This window comes from Stenella coeruleoalba (assembly GCF_951394435.1).
Source record: "Stenella coeruleoalba genome assembly, chromosome: 6".
NCBI lineage: Eukaryota > Metazoa > Chordata > Mammalia > Artiodactyla > Delphinidae > Stenella > Stenella coeruleoalba.
This window is the reverse complement of record NC_137151.1, coordinates 94,271,232-94,289,370: the sequence shown is the minus strand read 5'-3', so window position 1 is coordinate 94,289,370 and position 18,139 is coordinate 94,271,232. Positions and strand designations below refer to the sequence as shown.

Sequence of the window (18,139 nt, the reverse complement as noted above, 5' to 3'; positions counted from 1 at the left end):
TCATTTTGCTTAAATTACTGTGTTTGGGGTCTCCTTTTCCCAGGCTGCAGGTTTGTAGTTCCCATTGTTTTTGGTGTCTGCCCCCAGTAGCCAAGGTTGGTTCAGTGGGTTGTGTAGGCTTCCTGATGGAGGGGACTAGTGCCTGTGTTCTGGTGGATGAGGCCGGATCTTGTCTTTCTGGTGGACAGGTCCACATCTGGTGGTGTGTTTTGGGGTGTCTGTGGCCTTATTATGATTTTAGGCAGCCTGTCTGCTAATGGGTGGGGTTGTGTTCTTGTCTTGCTAGTTGTTTGGCATAGGGTGTCCAGCACTGTAGCTTTCTGGTCATTGAGTGGAGCTGGGTCTTGCCGTTGAGATGAGATCTCTGTGAGATTTTCGCCATTTGATATTACGTGGAGCTGGGAGGTCTCTTGTGGACCAGTGTCCTGAATTTGCCTCTCCCACCTCAGAGGCCCAGCCCTGATGCCTGGCTGGAGCACCAAGAGCCTGTCATCCACACGGCTCAGAATAAAAGGGAGCGAAGAAAGAAAGAAAGGAAGAAGAATATAAAATAAAGTTATTAAAATAAAAAATTAAAAAAATTATTAAGAAAAAATTTTTAAGAAGTAATTAAAAAGAAAAAGACAGATAGAACCCTAGGACAAATGGTAAAAGCAAAACTATACAGACAAAATCATACTCAGAAGCATACACATACACACAAAAAGAGAAAAAGGGAAAAATATATATATATCGTTGTTCCCAAAGTCCACCTCCTCAATTTGGGAAGATTCGTTGTCTATTCATGTATTCCACAGATGCAGGTACATCAAGTTGATTGTGGAGCTTTAATTCGCTGCTTCTGAGGCTTCTGGGAGAGATTTCCCTTTCTCTTCTTTTTTCGCACAGCTCCCGGGGCTCAGCTTTGGATTTGGAGCCGCCTCTGCCTGTAGGTCGCCTGAGGGTGTCTGTTCTTCGCTCAGACAGGAGCGGGTTAAAGGAGCAGCTGCTTGGGGGCTCTGGCTCACTCAGGCCGGGGGGCAGGGAGAGGTACGGAATGCGGGGTGAGCTTGTGGCAGCAGAGGCCGCGTGTAGTTGCACCAGCCTGAGGTGCCAAAGGCAAATGACTCTTAATCTAGAATGTAGGTATCTTTTGAGTTCTATCTTAATTGAATATCTTCTCCCTCTATTTTTAAAACTTTGCCATAAGGAAAAACACTACCCTGAGGGGTAGCTGGTCCTCAGGACCTCAAATCCCTTCTTGGACCATGGGCCAACCAGCCTGTGAGGCTTGTCTGCTCACCCATCGGGGCGGGTGGGGGGCTGGGAGCTGAGCCATTCTATTGTTAATGGATATTTGGGTTGTTTCTGTTTTTTGGCTGTGGTGAGTAATAGTTTGAAACATTCTTGTACATGTTATACATATGCCTACATTCTGTTGGGAATATATCTAGGAATGGAATTTCTGGGTCATTGGTATGTATATGTTCAACTTCAGTACAAAATACCAAAGAGTTTTTCAAAGAAAATATAACAACTTATATTCCCACTGGCAGTGTATTAGAGTTCTAGATACTCCAAATCTTTCCACTTGATAGTGTCAGGCTCTTTATGGTTAGCCATCTGAGGGATGTGTTGTGGTATCTCTTTGTGGTATTAGCTTTCATTTCCCTGATGACTAATGAGGGTATGTTCCCTTCCAAATGATTATTAGCGATCTTATAACTCTTCTGTGAAGTGCCTGTTCAAGTATGTTCCCCATTATTCTGTTGTATTGTCTGCCTTTTTCTTATTAGTTTGTATAAATTTGTGTATACATTCTAGTTATAGGCCCTTTGTCAATTATACTAAACATGTTGCAAAAATCAGTCAGTGGCTTATGTTTTCACTTTCTTAATGGTGTCTTTTTGATAAGTAGAAGTTACTAAATTTAATGTAGTTTAATGTATCAGACTTTCTTTGTGTTTATTGTTCTTTGTGTTCTGTTTTAGAAATCTGCTACCCCAACGTCATGGAAATATTCTCCTATATTATCTTCTAATTGTTTTTCCTTTCACACTGAGATCTACAAATTCACCTGTGACTGATTTTGTGTGTATGTACTGTGAGGTACAAGTCAGGTCTTTTTTCCTCTCTTTTTTCCTTTTGATCTTTTCTTTTTTCTTCTCTTCCTCTCTCTCTTCCTCCTTCCCTCCCTCCCTCCTTCTTTCTTTCTTTCTTTCTTTCTTTCTTTCTTTCTTTCTTTCTTTCTTTCTTTCCTTCCTTCCTTTCTTCCTTCCTTCCTTCCTTCCTTTCCTTCCTTCCTTCCTTTCCTTCCTTCCTTCCTTCCTTCCTTCCTTCCTTCCTTCCTTCCTTCCTTCCTTTCCTTCCTTCCTTCCTTTCCTTCCTTCCTTCCTTCCTTCCTTCCTTCCTTCCTTCCTTTCCTTCCTTCCTTCCTTCCTTTCCTTCCTTCCTTTCTTCCTTCCTTCTTTCTTTTGTGTGGAGATTTCTGTTTAACCCAGTTGAGAATGTTTTTGACCCACTATTCTGTGGTTCCATCCTTATCACAAGTGAAGTGTCCATAAATGTGTGGGTCTGTTTCCAGACTCTCTAGTCAGTTTCTTTGGTGCATTTGTCTATCCTTGTACTAATGCCATTAGAGATTAAGAAATAATACCTTTATTTCTTTAATTTTATGTCATCCTGTTTTTCTTCTTTGAGATTGTCTTGGAAAAGCTCATCAGTTTCCATAGGAAGACTTGTTGGGACTTTGATTGCATGAAACTATAGCTTAATTTGAGGAAATGAATTATATATATTTATATAGTATATTTATATATAATATAAACTTATATGTTATATAATATTACGTAATATAAAAATAAAATAATATAATATTTAATATTTATATGTAAGTATGTATACTTATTTACATATAAGCATGTATACTTAAGTATAATATAATTATGTGTAGTATATAAATATGGCATAATATAAACTGTGCCTTGCTTCTTTATGCTTTTACATTTATTTATTTTGACTAGGCTCCCCTCCCCCTAGTTCTTAATTTTTTACTTCTTCAGACCCACTTGAAGTATCATCATCTCTCCTTCCCTAACACTCTTTCTCCTCACTCCCCGTATTTGCCCTGTGTTTAAGAGATAGTTTGTAGGCATCCTGAATGGGGCTTGGTACTGGAATATTAACCTTTGTTCCTCTTTTGCTCCAGAGTTGTGACCGTTAGTATTTTCAGAAAAGTGGGCAGCCAAATAGGGAACTAAGTATTATCAGCTTTATCCAAGGCTTTCTGGTGATGAGTCAAAACTGAAAACTATTGTGGAATTCTTACCTCCATCTCATATTGAAGGCAGTGGAGCTATCAAATGGAGAAAGTGAGCCTCCTTCATTCTGAGCAGACTGTGCCGAGGTGTGCATACACATGGGAACTGGCAGCTTAAAGCCTCCGGAAAGACAGATTTAGGAAAGCAAGGCATAGGCATCTAGATGTGACTTTTTTATTTTTTGTTTTTGTTTTGTTTTTTTGCGGTACGCGGGCCTCTCACTGTTGTGGCCTCTCCCGTTGCAGAGCACAGGCTCCAGACGCGCAGGCTCAGCGGCCATGGCTCACAGGCCCAGCCGCTCCGCGGCATGTGGGATCTTCCCGGACCGGGACACGAACCCGTGTCCCCTGCATTGGCAGGCGGACTCTCAACCACTGCACCACCAGGAAAGCCCTAGATGTGACTTTTTAGCAGTATTCTCCAAATTTCTTTGATTGCACAATCTTATCAATAAAAAACATATGAACATTTATCACCAGTGTTTTATATACTTATTTATATATTACATAAATGTACTGCAATTTACTTAATAAATTCTATAATATACAAAAATTTAAAATGATAAATAAGCAATACTTCTAAAAATGATTTTAATTATATTTTGTTTATTAGTGGTACAAAACTCAATAAGCATCACTGTTTTTGAAAAGCATGATTTTTTTTAATTTTTGAGTTTTACTTTATTTAGAAAAGCATGATTTAATACTTTGTGATGTAGTGATTTGAAGGTCTGGTTCTAAGACAAATTTATTTCAGTATTTGGTTTTTAATGCTGTTGTATTTGAAAAAGGTACCTTTAAAGATTTGAAATTCCAAATGGAAGAGATGCATCTTGGTTGAGCCTAGTAAATCACAGTACTTACTTTTCATTTCTATTATGTTATTCAAAGTTTTTAGCTCACAGTTTTTGAGTAAACTGTTACTTCTCTGATTAATTAGTTCCGATAAACTCTTTGGAATGCATTGCAGTCTTTTTATATTTACAAGGAAAAATGGTCTGTTAACCTGCTGAAACTCTTCATTTGTGAGATTTTTAAACAAATAAGAAAAGTGTTTTTAAGTTTTTAAAATGTGATACTGTGAGCTTCTAGGGTACTCATAACACATTTGCACACATATAAAATTACATTAGAAGGAGATATTTCCAATAGTTTTTAAGATGTTCTTAACTTGAGTTTATTTCAAAAAGATAGTTATTTTCACACTCATTAAAATGTCACCACCTTACTCTGAAAGGACAGAGAAGTATATATTTTAAAATAGTTGCTAGTTTATATACTACTGACAGTCATCACAGAAAAGTTTAGCAAACTGCAACATTTATCTTTTTATAAAACCAAACTGCATGATGCATCTTTGTGTTTGCCAACTTTTAAAAATGCTTTGCCATGAAATTTCTTGCGATCAGTTCTCATCTATTTGCAAAGTAGACTAAATACTATTCAAGGTAATGTAATTGGTCAACCCATTTAACTAGCAAACGCAATACCCCGAAAGCATGAGGGCACTGATATGAACCCCTCTGAGTGTGAAACTCACACTTTTACTCAGAATATTTGTCTACTGCTTATAGTCGTCTCTATGTGCTTACTTTCATATTTGTTAAAGAAGTTGGAAAATTCTAATATTTTCTCCTGCTACTCTAGAGAATAATCTTTGGTCCCTGCTGTGAGTGGTCTTGTTTCATGGGGTCAGAGAACCACACAGTGTGAAAAGGAGTCATTGCTCCTGAGCTTGGGCAGGGAAAAAGATGATTTAAAACATCTCTTTTAGACTTAAGAATTCCATGCACCTGTAGCTTGTACAATGAATGGCAGTGTCTGACCAATCAAATAAATCATTCTTTTTCCACGTATAAGATCTGTGTAGAGAATGAGTAAAGATAAAACTTTCTCTCCTCAGCATTTGTTTTTCTTATAGTGAAACTGTCATTGTTCTGTTACCTGTCTTCAACACCAGCCCGAACTTCTGAAGGGCAGGAACGTCTCAAGCTGGAATCAGCAAAGTGCCAGGCATATAGTCCTGCCAGCACATTAGCGAATGTTAATTGATGTAAGGATAGTGAGCTTGCCATTAGTGCTAGGAGTGGGAGCATCCTAGGAAAAGGTAATCATGTAGGCTAGTAGGTTTTCAAAGAAACTGTGGAATGGGGGAGAGTGGGCCAGAAAGGCCACTGGGGAGGAAGTGCAGAGCAATGTGAGTGAATGTTCAGACTTTAAAATAGAAGTGCCGCGAGGAACTTCTGCTTTGGGGGCCAAAAGCAGCAGAGAGGAAAGGCACAGTGGAATTAACTGAAATTAAAATTCTCTGCAGGTTCAGGAGAAATTCTAGGTGGTATCAGAGGCTTTATGAGACTAGCCTTTAGAAGTTTTGTTCAAGGTTCTAATAGAATTTTGGCAAAGAGTTGTTTTGTTCATGCTGCTGCCATTGGAGAGAGCTCTGCTCATATGAGGAAGGAAAAGTAAAAAGGTAAGAAAACGAGGGATTGTTAAGTATAAAATACCAGGTTGTTAAGGATAAATTGAGTATTAGTATTCTAAAGGATTTTTCCCCAATTATTTTGTATTTTTTAAAATGCATATTCAAAGTAGACTTCCATAATAAGATCATTAAAACATTAGACAATATGAGGTTCCATATTAAATACACATACACTGTCCACAGGTTGATATTTTTGCAACAATTGTTGTTTTGTATTTGCAACAATACAAAAAATACAACAATTTTTGTACAGTAATTGTCATTCAGTTAGCTTAACCTATGATTTAACCATGTATATAAAAAAAACCACATTAAGCCAGTCAGGTGCAGCAATAACAAAGTGATCCAAGATGTATAAAACAAATGTTTTCAGTACACTGAAAGTATTTGTTTTGTACTTTAAAACAAAATTTTCAACATAATAAGGATTTATTACATTTATTACATACTATAAAAATTAAACAAGCGATTCTTGAAAGACACATAACGACAAAGATTCCTGGGAAATTATTGTTTGGAAATAAGGCCATGTTGATTCAAGTTCAGCAAAGGTTGGGAATAAATACAATTCTCCTTTTCAGGTTAGATTTTTAATAGACGGTTTGTTCACTATTCCCCTCACCCTTCCTCTCTTTTCCCCTCCCATCCCTTTCTCTTTACTCTACTATACAAGTCTATATTAAAATGTCTTGTAATTTTTAAACGCTAACCATTATGTGTTGTGACCAGAGCCCTTAAGAACAAAGTTAATTATTAGCCCAGAAATATTAGTTAGTAGGGTTACTCTGGATGAGATCACACAACCAAAAACCAAAAGCCATCTGTTCATTACTCCTTTCCACTGTACCTACTATTCCAAAGGATTAAATTCCAGTTCCTTCAGTGGCTGATAACTGAAGGAATATTGGAATAATTTGCAAGCAGGATTACTGCCATTTGTGGGATACAGGACCTAGTCCACATTAGATTAAGACCATCATTTTTAGTTAACAAGGAGAACTCATTGTTTATGCTATTATGTACTTCTCTCCTCTCTCATAATTCCCTTAATTATTTTATATTTAATTGTACACATTTCGTTTCTCTGCTAATGATAAACTTAGTGAGGCGTTTTCAAGTCATAGAATATAAGTTATAAAATATATAATACCTGATACTAGATGCTCATAAAAGTTTTGTTGAAGTATAATATCTTTTCTAATTATATTCTTCTCTGCCTTATAAAGTCTTAATTTATTTACATTGTAGATGCTGAGAAAAACTCTTAAAGGGTCTGAAAGTAAAGAACTAGAAGTGACACCTGAGGCACCAACTTTGGTGCCATTTGGCGATGTGGTATGTATGACTAAACCTCAATAAACATGTACAAATTATTTTTTATTTCATATGAAAACTATTTAATGTCAAAAAGCATGTGTAGAAAATGGTCCTCTCTGATAAACATATTCATGAATTTTTCATTTTTATGAGTCAGAAAAGCATTCTAATAATCACTGAAATTTTGGAAAACATCCTGATTCACAGAAAAAATGTCTCTGCTAGGGATTCCCAAACGCTAGTTACATCAGAATTACCTGGGATACTTTTTTAAAACATTGATTCTTGGGCCCCACTTAAGATCCGCTAACTTAGAAACTGAGAATGGGGCCTAGGAACCAGTATTTTTGTTAAACTCTTCAGATAATTATATTTTTGTCAGATTTAGGGAACTTTGAGTGATAATTGATCCCACATCTCCCTCTCATCCAAAAAATAATAAACCATAGAAACAAAAACAAACATACTCATCAATCATACACGTACACACACACACAGGTGGGACCTAATATCTAGGCTGAGAACCAGAAAAGTCTGTTTTCTCTTTTGGGCGCTATAGAGAGAGTATAGGCCCTGAAGATCTATGTATATTTAGAACTATCAAATATTGTGGTATTCTCTCACAGTTACCTTTATTTTCTAAACACTATCAGAAGAATTAGTGGCTGTGAAATGAGAGTTTCTCTTGTGTCTCTTCTCTAGTTCCTATTGTGTACTAATACATTTTCTTGATTAAAAAATTTATGATGAATTTAACACCACCTTTTTAGGGGGAAAATAAGAATAATTCATGTATACACTTTTGTTTTTACAGAATGACCGTGGTGTACCTTACTCGTAAAATTATATAACACTTTCTTCCCTCTATCATAATCAAAGTTGAAGTATAAGCCTTCACTGTCCGACTCTAAACTTAGAAAAGATTCTTTGAAATCACTTTTGGCCATAAACTATTATGCATGTCACTATGTTGACATACTAGTTTCTGAAATCCATACTCTTGAATATGACTTCTGCGTGTCTTTAGAACTCACATTTTGAAGAATCTTTTTATTTCTCCCACAGTTCCTAACCTTATAGTTCATATTTTCCTTATTTGAATTGCATATTGCTAGACATCAAAAAGCTTCTCTTAAGAGTTAGCTGGAAGTTTTGCCACAGAGATGTTTGGCATGTGACTGATGGCTCCTCCCAGTGTGTGATTCAGCCACATCACCTTCTCTTTGAATGTTCTGTGATTTGGCAAAGTTGGTGCATGTGTAGGCCATGATAACTACATCACAACCCACTACTCCTATTTCTAATAATCATATCCCATTTTCAGAAAAAAATGAAAAAGATGTCTTAAAATTGAGCACATAAAGTATTTTTGTCAACAGCTGTGGTTGCTTTCCTGTTTTTTTTTTTGGTTGTTTTTGCGGTACGCGGCCTCTCCCATTGCGGAGCACAGGCTCCGGACGCGCAGGCTCAGCGGCCATGGCTCATGGGTCCAGCCACTCCGGTGGGCCCAGCTGCTCCGCGGCATGTGGGATCCTCCCGGACCAGGACACGAACCCGCATCCCCTGCATCGGCAGGCGGACTCTCAACCACTGCGCCACCAGGGAAGCCCAGCTTTCCTGTTTTAAGTGCATGTTTGAGAGTGTTTTGGGGGTCAAGGTGTTGACAGGGTTATTGCTTTGGGCCACAGATGGGTCTCGCAATCTGTGGCAACATTTGTTATCTGCAACCTGTGAATGGTCATCATTATGGTTTTTGTTTTGATTTGTTTGTTTTTGGCTGCATTGGGTCTTCGTTGCTGTGCATGGGCTTTCTCTAGTTGCAGTGAGCAGGGGCTACTCTTCATTGCAGTGCGCAGGCTTTCTCATTGTGGTGGCTTTTCTTGTTGCGGAGCACAGGCTCTAGGCTCACAGGCTTCAGTAGTTGCAGCATGCAGGCTCAGTAGTTGTGGCACGCAGGCCCTAGAGCATGCGAGCTTCAGTAGTTGCAGCACACGGGCTCAGTAGTTGTGGCTTGTGAGCTCTAGAATGCAGGCTCAGTAGTTGTGGCATGTGGGCTTAGTTGCTCCGTGGCACGTGGGATCTTCCCGGACCAGGGATCAAACCCATGTCCCCTGCATTTGCAGGCGAATTCTTAACCACTGCGCCACCAGGGAAGTCCCATCATTATGGTTTTGAATGTTAAATCTTTTTCTATACTTGAATAGAAATTTATTCTCTTTTTTATATTATATGGATCTCTTATGTAAAAGTATAAAAAGCTATTGAAATATAAGGAAAATTAGGATAGTTGCTGATGGCTTCATGTTGAGATACTTGACAGGCAGTCAGTGATTTATGACAGAATTTTTATATATAGAATTATGCAAAACAAAATTATAGCTATATTTCCCTGTTTTACCCTCCTTGTGTGCACCCAATTTTAAGAAGTTAACAGTGGTTCGTGGACTTTCCTATGGCAATACCATTTTAAGTCTCACCTAGATTAGAACGTTTCTTTTAACATAACATTTTATACTTATGTCTCTCTAAGAAGTAGACCACAATATTTTCCTCTTTAGAATTTCATCATTCAGATACAGTAGTCTTTTAATTAAATATTGAGTGCTAACTTCTTTTTCTGCATTGTTCTAAAACCAAATCCTTAAAATTACTTACGCTATATTTAAAACTACTATTGGGCCATTTATTTTGTTTCACAGATATTTAATATAATATTGCTCTTGTTTTTACTTGGTTTTTAAGACCAAACATGGCTGAATTAAGATCAAATGGCTTACATTTGGCTAATAGTATTCAAGTATTCTTGTATTAATTTTGTACTTGATTTTATGGTTAAACACAAGATACAATTTTTCTTAACATTTGGAAACACTTTGTACAAGAGAGAATGAGTATTTCACAGCCCTTGACATATTATAGTCAGTGCATGATTGTTGAATGAATACAGTGGTTTTAGGATACTGGATAAAAAAGCTTATCTGAAGCAAGGCATATTTCTTGTTATATGCAAGATGCTATGTTGTATCAGTTCTCACCTAATGTAAAATAAAAGTGATTCAAAGAGTGATATTTGGATTGAAGTTAATAAATGAACCATTTTTTTCTTTGTATTCTTGTTTGTTTTAAGTTTACTTTGAACAAATCTTGCCTATTTTTCTGCTTTCTGGTGTTTTCTGTAACTAGATATTTCTAATAAGAAAAAATATTTCTAATGAGAAAAACTAACAAAGTGAAACTTTAAAAAAAATGTAGTTTGGTGAGAGTAAAATGGAAGAAAAGTTAACTTTTAAAACTTAATTTGCTGTGTTTTTATTTTGATTGTTATAGGTTGGCTGCCTAGCCATTCATGTAAAGAAGTGCAAACATTTTACGCCTAAGAGTATCCTTTCTTTTGATTTAAGAACCATACTGTGATCATATATCACTGTTTCTGTTATATATTGCTGGCTTACAAAACACTCTAAGACTCAGTGCCTTAAAACATTAACCATTTTATTACCAATCACTATCCGTACATTCACTAGGTGGTTCTTCTGCTTCACATTATCCCAGCTGGGGCTGCAGTTCAAAAGGGCTGGGATACCTAAAACGGCTCATTTACATGTCTGGTGCCTTTAGTGAGAATGCCTGAAAGACTGGACTTAGCTGAGATGCTGAAAGGGTTAGACCTTTCTTTCCATGTAGTCCTAGGGTCTTGTCTTTCATCATTAAACATTTTTTCTGCATTAATTTTGATTTAAAAGTATTACATTAAAATATTGATTACTGAAGTTTTTGGTGTCCACTTAAATTTTGTACTCTGGGTAGTGCCACCCTATCCTAGTCTCAGCCCTGGTCACGTCAGTTGCATGTTAAAGTAGTCACAGGACCAGGCCAGATTAAAGAGCAGAGGAAAATAAACTCCACTTTTTGATGTGGAGAGTGACAAAAGATTTTTAGCTATCTGTAATCCACCTCGATCATCATGTAAGTTAAAGAAAACATACGTATCTTCTTGGATGATAATACTAATTTATTTCTAATAAATAACTTTGCTTGTCAAACACTGTTTAAAGGGTTTATTTTTCTCGGTGCCTTTAAATAGCTGAATGCTTATTATTAGATCTGTCATGGCATAAAGCCAGTCTCATTATGAAGACTTGATGTTTCTTTTGTAAATAAAGTGAACTATTGAAGAGAATTCTAAATAGCGAGAGTTTCGAAGATAATTAAACCATAAAACAAATTCCTTTTAATTCATGGAGTGCTATGAAAGATAAAAATACAGACCAATATAGTATAAGTGAAGTATATAGTGAAGTGGATTGCAAAGTAGAATGCTGCTTTAAATTTTGTTGTCCTAAAATTAAGAATAAATTACTCTGAAGTGACATATTTTTTGAAGTTTTAAATTTCTGTGTAATTACGCTTAGGAAAAAATTTTCAAGTATGTATTGGAAATGTTTAGTCACCTTAAAAATAATATATAGGAAAATTTGCAAAAGAATTATAATGGAAATGTGAGGATAAAAATATGAGAAGTAATCTAAGGAAGAATCAACGTTCTTTTCGTACTTATATTGTACCTACCACTGATGGGCAAAAATACTATTTTAAAAGACTTTCCTTATTGTTTAATATGCTCTATAATTTCTTTCTTTCTTTATTTGATTGATTAATTTTACAATGTGTTACTGTTCAATTACAACAAAATTTGCTTCCTAAATATGTATTTTCAGTCAGTTTACAACATTACAGTAATTTGTTCATTCGCATCTCTATTAACAACGTGGTGAAATGTACAAAAAAGTATAGCTTGCTACCCCCAAACAATGAAGAGGACACAGTAATTACATTTGATGAAGTGAAATATTTTTCTGTACAGGTAATGTTAAATTTCTCTTCTAAATAAAAGAATGCATTTTTATAGTTTCAAACATTCTACACTAACAGTGTTTTTTTTCCCCAGGGGACAGGAAAGAAACAAAAGCAATGTTCTTTTATTTGATACTTTACAGTATTTTATTTCTGTATTATAGGCTATATTGATGTTTTTAGAGTTTACTGTAGAATACATAATCATGGTGTTCTTCTCTGAGATATTGCTGTCGGTGATTCTGAGTGTTTATCACACATGGATGCATTTTTCTCTGTCTTAGTCTTCCCCTCCCATTTGCCCTCTTACACCTGCCTTAGTCAGCGTGGGCTACTATAACAAATTACCATAGACTGGGTGGCCTAAACAACAAACCTTTATTTCTCACCTTTCTGGAAGGTGAGAAGTTCCTTATAAGGACAGTAATCAGATTCATTAGGGCTCCATTCTCATGACCTAGTGACCTCCCAAACACACCACCTACAAATACCATCACATTGGAGATTTAGACTTCAACATACGAATTTTGAGGGGACACAAACGTTCAGTGCATAGCACACCCTTTTTTTCATCTCCTCCTTTCCCTCTCTCCTTTCTTCTTATATAGACTCTCTAATTACTTTCGCATGGATTAGCTTATTTAGTCTTTTTAACCCTTCTCTATATATATATATACTCTTATTATCATCTTTATTTTGCAGATGAGGAAACAGATACTGTAAGGTTTAAAGAACTTTCTTAAGGTCATAGAACTAGTAATTGGTGGAGCTGAGAATGCAGTCAGTCTGGCTTCAAACTGGCTTCATTAAACCACCTCTCACACCAGAGCTTGCTATGCTGAGTTTGCTTCTGTTTACAGTTAAGCTTCTTAGAATCTTAAATGTATCTCAGAGTTGTCTTTAAAATGAGTGACACTATTTCATTTAGCTGTAGGATTCCTTGATTTGTCCAGTTGTTTCCTGATAGTTTTATTACATTAGTTGAATTTTAGTGAAATCCTAAAACATTTCCTCTATACCATATATACGTATATATATATATTTTTTCAAACTTCATTTTGCTTAACTGTTGAGTATTGAAGACAGTTCTTTAAACATAGTTTTTAAAAAAAGCATTGTTTTGCTAGAGGCAATCCATATTATTTCTTTTACTTTGCCAGTAATTTTCCTAGACTTCATTGCCAAGTTTTCAATAATTTTGTGGCTATATGTCCATTTAAATAAAACTTGAAGTTAATACTGGAAAACAATATAAATTAATAGGGTGATTTTTAGCAAAATCAAAATATTTTTCCTATATTTATTTTAATAGGCGCTATTAGTTTGAGTATAATAAGAGGAGAGTTTTAGTGGAACTCTAATGGAAAGTTTGGGAATGACCTAGTAATATTTACATAGAAAATTGTACAAGCAAACAAAGAAACATTAAAAAAGCAAGACACATATTAACTCCAGGGAAATTAAAAAATGATATAGGGCAAGAAATACGATCATTGTAAGTATATTATTAAACCCTGAAAAATAGTTAAATATACATGATAATATAAACACTAAGTATTATTCTAACAAAAAAATGATATATAATATACTGGAGGACTGAGGGGAAAAGAAATGTGAAAATTGTGGGAGGAGGATGTTGAGAGTGAATATTTTTCTTCCACAATAAGCAGTCAGTAGATGATATATACATGACTTCAGTGTTCATAGTAGCATTATTTACAGTAGCCAAGATATGGAAGCAACCTAAATGTCCATCAACAGATGAATGGATAAAGAAGATATATATACATACATACATATATGCATGTACATACACATGATGGAATACTACTCAGCCATAAAAAAGAATGAAATTTTACCATTTGCAGCAACATGGATGGACTTGGAGGGCATTACGCTAAGTGAAATAAGTCAGGAAAGACAAATACTGTATGATGTCACTTATATGTGAGATCTAAAAAAATACAACAAACTAGTGAATATAACAAAAAAGAAGAAGACTCATAGATACAGAGGACCAACTAGTGGTTACCAGTGGGGAGAGGGAAGGGGGAGGGGCAAAATAGGGATGGGGAATTAAGAGGTACAAAGTATTAGGTATAAAACAAGCTACAGGGCCTCCCTGGTGGCGCAGTGGTTGAGAGTCCGCCTGCCGATGCAGGGGACATGGGTTCGTGCCCCGGTCCGGGAAGATCCCACATGCCGCGGAGCGGCTGGGCCCGTGAGCCATGGCCGCTAAGCCTGCGCGTCCAGAGCCTGTGCTCCACAACGGGAGAGGCCACAACAGTGAGAGGCCCATGTACCGCAAAAAAAAAAAAAAAAAAAAAAAAAAAACAAGCTACAAGGATATATTGTACAACATGGGGAACATAGCAAATATTTTATAATAACTATAAATGGAGTATAACCTTTAAAAGCTGTGAATCACTATATTGTACACCTGTACTTTATATATTATGCATCAACTATACTTCAGTTAAAAAAATAGATAGTATCTAAAAACTAAAAAGAAAAAAAAAGTAATTAGTAACATGATTTTATGCCCCAAACCAGAGAGATCCCTTAAAAAGGTTGAAAGGTGGCTTCTGAAGAGAGAAAATTAGGTAGTGGGTTGGGTAGTGTACTAAATTATACCTGGGATCAAATTTATGGAAGTATGACTGAATGACGACATAGAGAGGGTAATGCCGTTGAAAGAAGAATTTATTTATATTTCCTGAGAAAAAGGGACACACCACACCACACCACCCCGGAAGTTTCAGGGTGGTCAGGAGGCAGAAGACGGAAGCAAGGGGAGAGCCCAAGCCAAAGCCTTTATTGGGGTTTCCTTGAGAAAGGTAATGCAGGGTGGAATTCAACAGTTTAGAATTGACTAGTCTGAATAATTCCAGCAGGCTTTGGGCTGTAGTATAGTCTCTAGTTGCCTGGTACCTGGCCCTGGGATGTTTTAGGGCAGGGGAAATATTGGTTCCATGTGAGAGATAAGGAGGTGGTTAGGGCTATAGACTTGAGATTGGTTAGTTAGCCTATGAAAGATGTGCTACTATCAAGCCAAGCCCTTTGCTATCTCTAGGATCTGGCTAGCCCGGGGAGGGAAATTCTCCCTGGCCAGCAAGCTTTTTAACATGTTGAAACATCCTAAAATATAGGGGAAAAAACGGTTAGTACAAGTGGGAGAAAAAACATTTCTTTGATTTAGCCATTGTAAAACTTTTTGACTTTTAAACTATGTACTACCTAACTAGGATAAAATAAAATTATACTGTATATACTCTAGGACTTTAATTTTCTAAAGCTTACAAAGTAGATCTAGGTTAAAAATAAAAACATACACACCAAAAAATAGAAAGGAATAGCAAATGGATTTAACCTAGTTTAATTGTTCTGGAAAGCTGTTGGGTAAGTGATGTTAAAACAGAACTCATATCAAAGAATGAATAGTAGAGGATTTCTGTTCTGGCCATGCTGGAGCAGCTGATATTAGATTTATTCTTCTCTTGTAAACAACCCTAAAACTAGTAAAATATTTTTTGGTATTTGACAATGGGAATTTGGAGGGCTGCAATCCTTAAGAGAAGGGAAGCACAAGAGGTGAGCTCCACGTTTACAATAGCTTTCTGTCTGGCAGCAAATCTGGCACAGAGAATTGAAACCCAAGCAGAAAGTAACAGTCTTTCTGGGTGGAGGAAGCAGAGGCTGAGCAGAGGAAACAGATGAGTTTTGGGCTGCTAAGGTGGCTGGAATTTGTAAAGCAGGGTACTAGAGAGGAGGGAGAAGCAGATAAGGAGCACTAGAAATCTGTGTAGGTTTTCCACTCAGGTTCTTGGCTGGATCCTAAAGTGTGCACGTGCAAGGGGAGTTTGTAGGAGAAATTACAGAGAACAAGTGCTGGAGAGCTGAGAGCTGAATAGAGATTTCAGAAGTCACAAATTCAGAGTCATTGGAGTCTGATGCAGCTAAAGTGGAGAGAACTTGTTGAACATGCTCAGTATTCAGTTGAGATCCCAGAAAGGCCAGGTCTTAGGAATAGGATCATGTCCTAAGAGTAAGGGTTAAACCTACTAGGACTAAGGACAAAAAGTGAAACAGACCTATCCTCAAACTTTTTCATAGAATCAAGATGATCTTCCAGTAGTTGATTGCCTTCCAGAAAAGAACTCAGTAGTTCTTAGAGGAAGATATAAAAACCCAGAGTCTTGGGCTTCCCTGGTGGCGTAGTGGTTGAGAGTCTGCCTGCCAATGTGGGGGACATGGGTTCGTGCCCTGGTCCGGGAGGATCCCACATGCCGCGGAGCGGCTGGGCCCGTGAGCCGTGGCTGCTGAGCCTGCGCATATGGAACCTGTGCTCCACAACGGGAGAGGCCACAACAGTGAGAGGCCCGCGTACCACAAAAACAAAAACAAAAAAACCCAGAGTCTCTATTACATATCCTTCACAATGCCCATCATATAATAAAAAATTGCTATTCATGGGGAAATAAAAACAGACAATAGGGGTAAACCCACAGGTGACCCAAATGTTTGAATCTGCAGACTGGAACGTTATAACTATCATAAATGTGTCAAAGTGGAAAAGGAGGACAAAATGGATGATCACAATGGGAATTTTGAAGAGAATGGAAACTAAAAAGAACCAAATGGAGATTCTAGATGTGAAAAATATAATATTGACATGAAAAATTCATTTGAAATGTTTCAAAGCATTCTGAACAGAACAGAAGGATCTGTTAACTGAAAGACAAGTCAATAGAAATCATTCAAATTGGAGCTTAGAGAGAAAAAAGATTGAAAAATGGAAGAGACCAGTGGGCAATATCACTTAGTTTATAGATGTGTAATTACATTCCAGAAGGAAAGAAGAGGAAGTATTTAGAGTATTTAATATTTTAGAATTTTCTCTGGCAAACATTTTCCAAAGTTGATGAAAGACATCAATCTATAGATTCAAGAAACTCAGTGAACCTCAAGCAAAATAAGTACAAAGATGATCACACCAAAATACATCATAGTCAAACTGCTAAAAATAAAAAATAAAAAGAAAATCTTAAAGGTAGCCAGAGGGAAAAAACACATGACATTCAAGTGAACAACAGTAAGAATAACAGCATACTTCCCATCAGAAACAGTGGAGGTCAGGGACTACCCTGGTGGTCCAGTGGTTAAGAATCTGCCTTCCAATGCAGGGGATGTGGGTTTGATCCCGGGTTGGGTGACTAAGATCCCACGTGCCATGGGGCAACTAAGTCTGTGTGCCACAACTACTGAGCCCATGTGCACTAGAGCCCATGTGCTGCAACAAAGAGCCCGTGTACCACAACAGAAGATCCCACATGCTGCAACAAAGATCCTGCATACCTCAACTAAGACCTGACACAGCCAAATAAATAAAATAAATAAATAAAAATTTTAAAGAAGTGGAGGTCAGGTGTCAAGCGAATGCCTTCTTTCAAGTGGTAAAAATAAGGTCAACCTAGATTTCTAAATCCAATGAAAATATTCTCCTAAAAGACTGTGAAAGACAAAAGCTGAGGGTTTGTATCATTTTAATAAACATCAAAGGAACGTTGATCCCAAATGGAAGTCCAGATTCACAGGAAGGAATGAAGAACACTGGTAATGGTAAATATATGGGTAAAAATAAAAGACTATTGAAAAGAAGAAAATAAATAAAAAGACTATTTTAGAAATGTTCTCCAAAAGACTAGACTGGTTTCTTTTTTTACATATATACATTTAAATTTTTTAAATTATATATTGGAGTATAGTTGATTAACAATGTTGTGTTAGTTTCAGATATACAGCAAAGTGATTCAGTTATACATATACATGTATCTATTTTTCAAATTCTTTTCCTGTTCAGGTTATTACAGAATATTTTATTTTATTTTTTTTTTCCCTGTTCAGTTTATTCAAATAATATATATATATTTTTCTCTGTGAGTAAAACTGAGGAGGAATCAAAGAAAGTCTCATATATTAAATTCTTAAATAGATTCTTTGAATTCAAAAGTAAGGGTCAACAGGAGAGGCACGGGTGGTGGGCCTTGTCCCAGCAAACAAAGCCACCAAGGCAGTCCTGCAAATTAAGGAGGATGGCAAATCCATTTCTTAAAAAAAACTTCTCGAGGGGAAAAATATAAAATACCTAAGTTTCAAAAGCCGGACTACCTCCACACTCTTGGTTCTCT

The 18,139-nt window shown here is 36.6% G+C and overlaps 1 protein-coding gene across 1 annotated transcript in view; it reads left to right on the top strand.

Moving 5' to 3' along the window:
- The window catches only part of C2CD6 (C2 calcium dependent domain containing 6), a 142,532-nt gene that overhangs the window by 12,521 nt on the left and 111,872 nt on the right, over window positions 1-18,139 (top strand). The window contains 3 exon segments of the mRNA XM_079923486.1: window positions 7,029-7,115; window positions 10,425-10,476; window positions 11,816-11,961. Coding sequence (XP_079779612.1) covers window positions 7,029-7,115; window positions 10,425-10,476; window positions 11,816-11,961 — 285 coding nt within the window.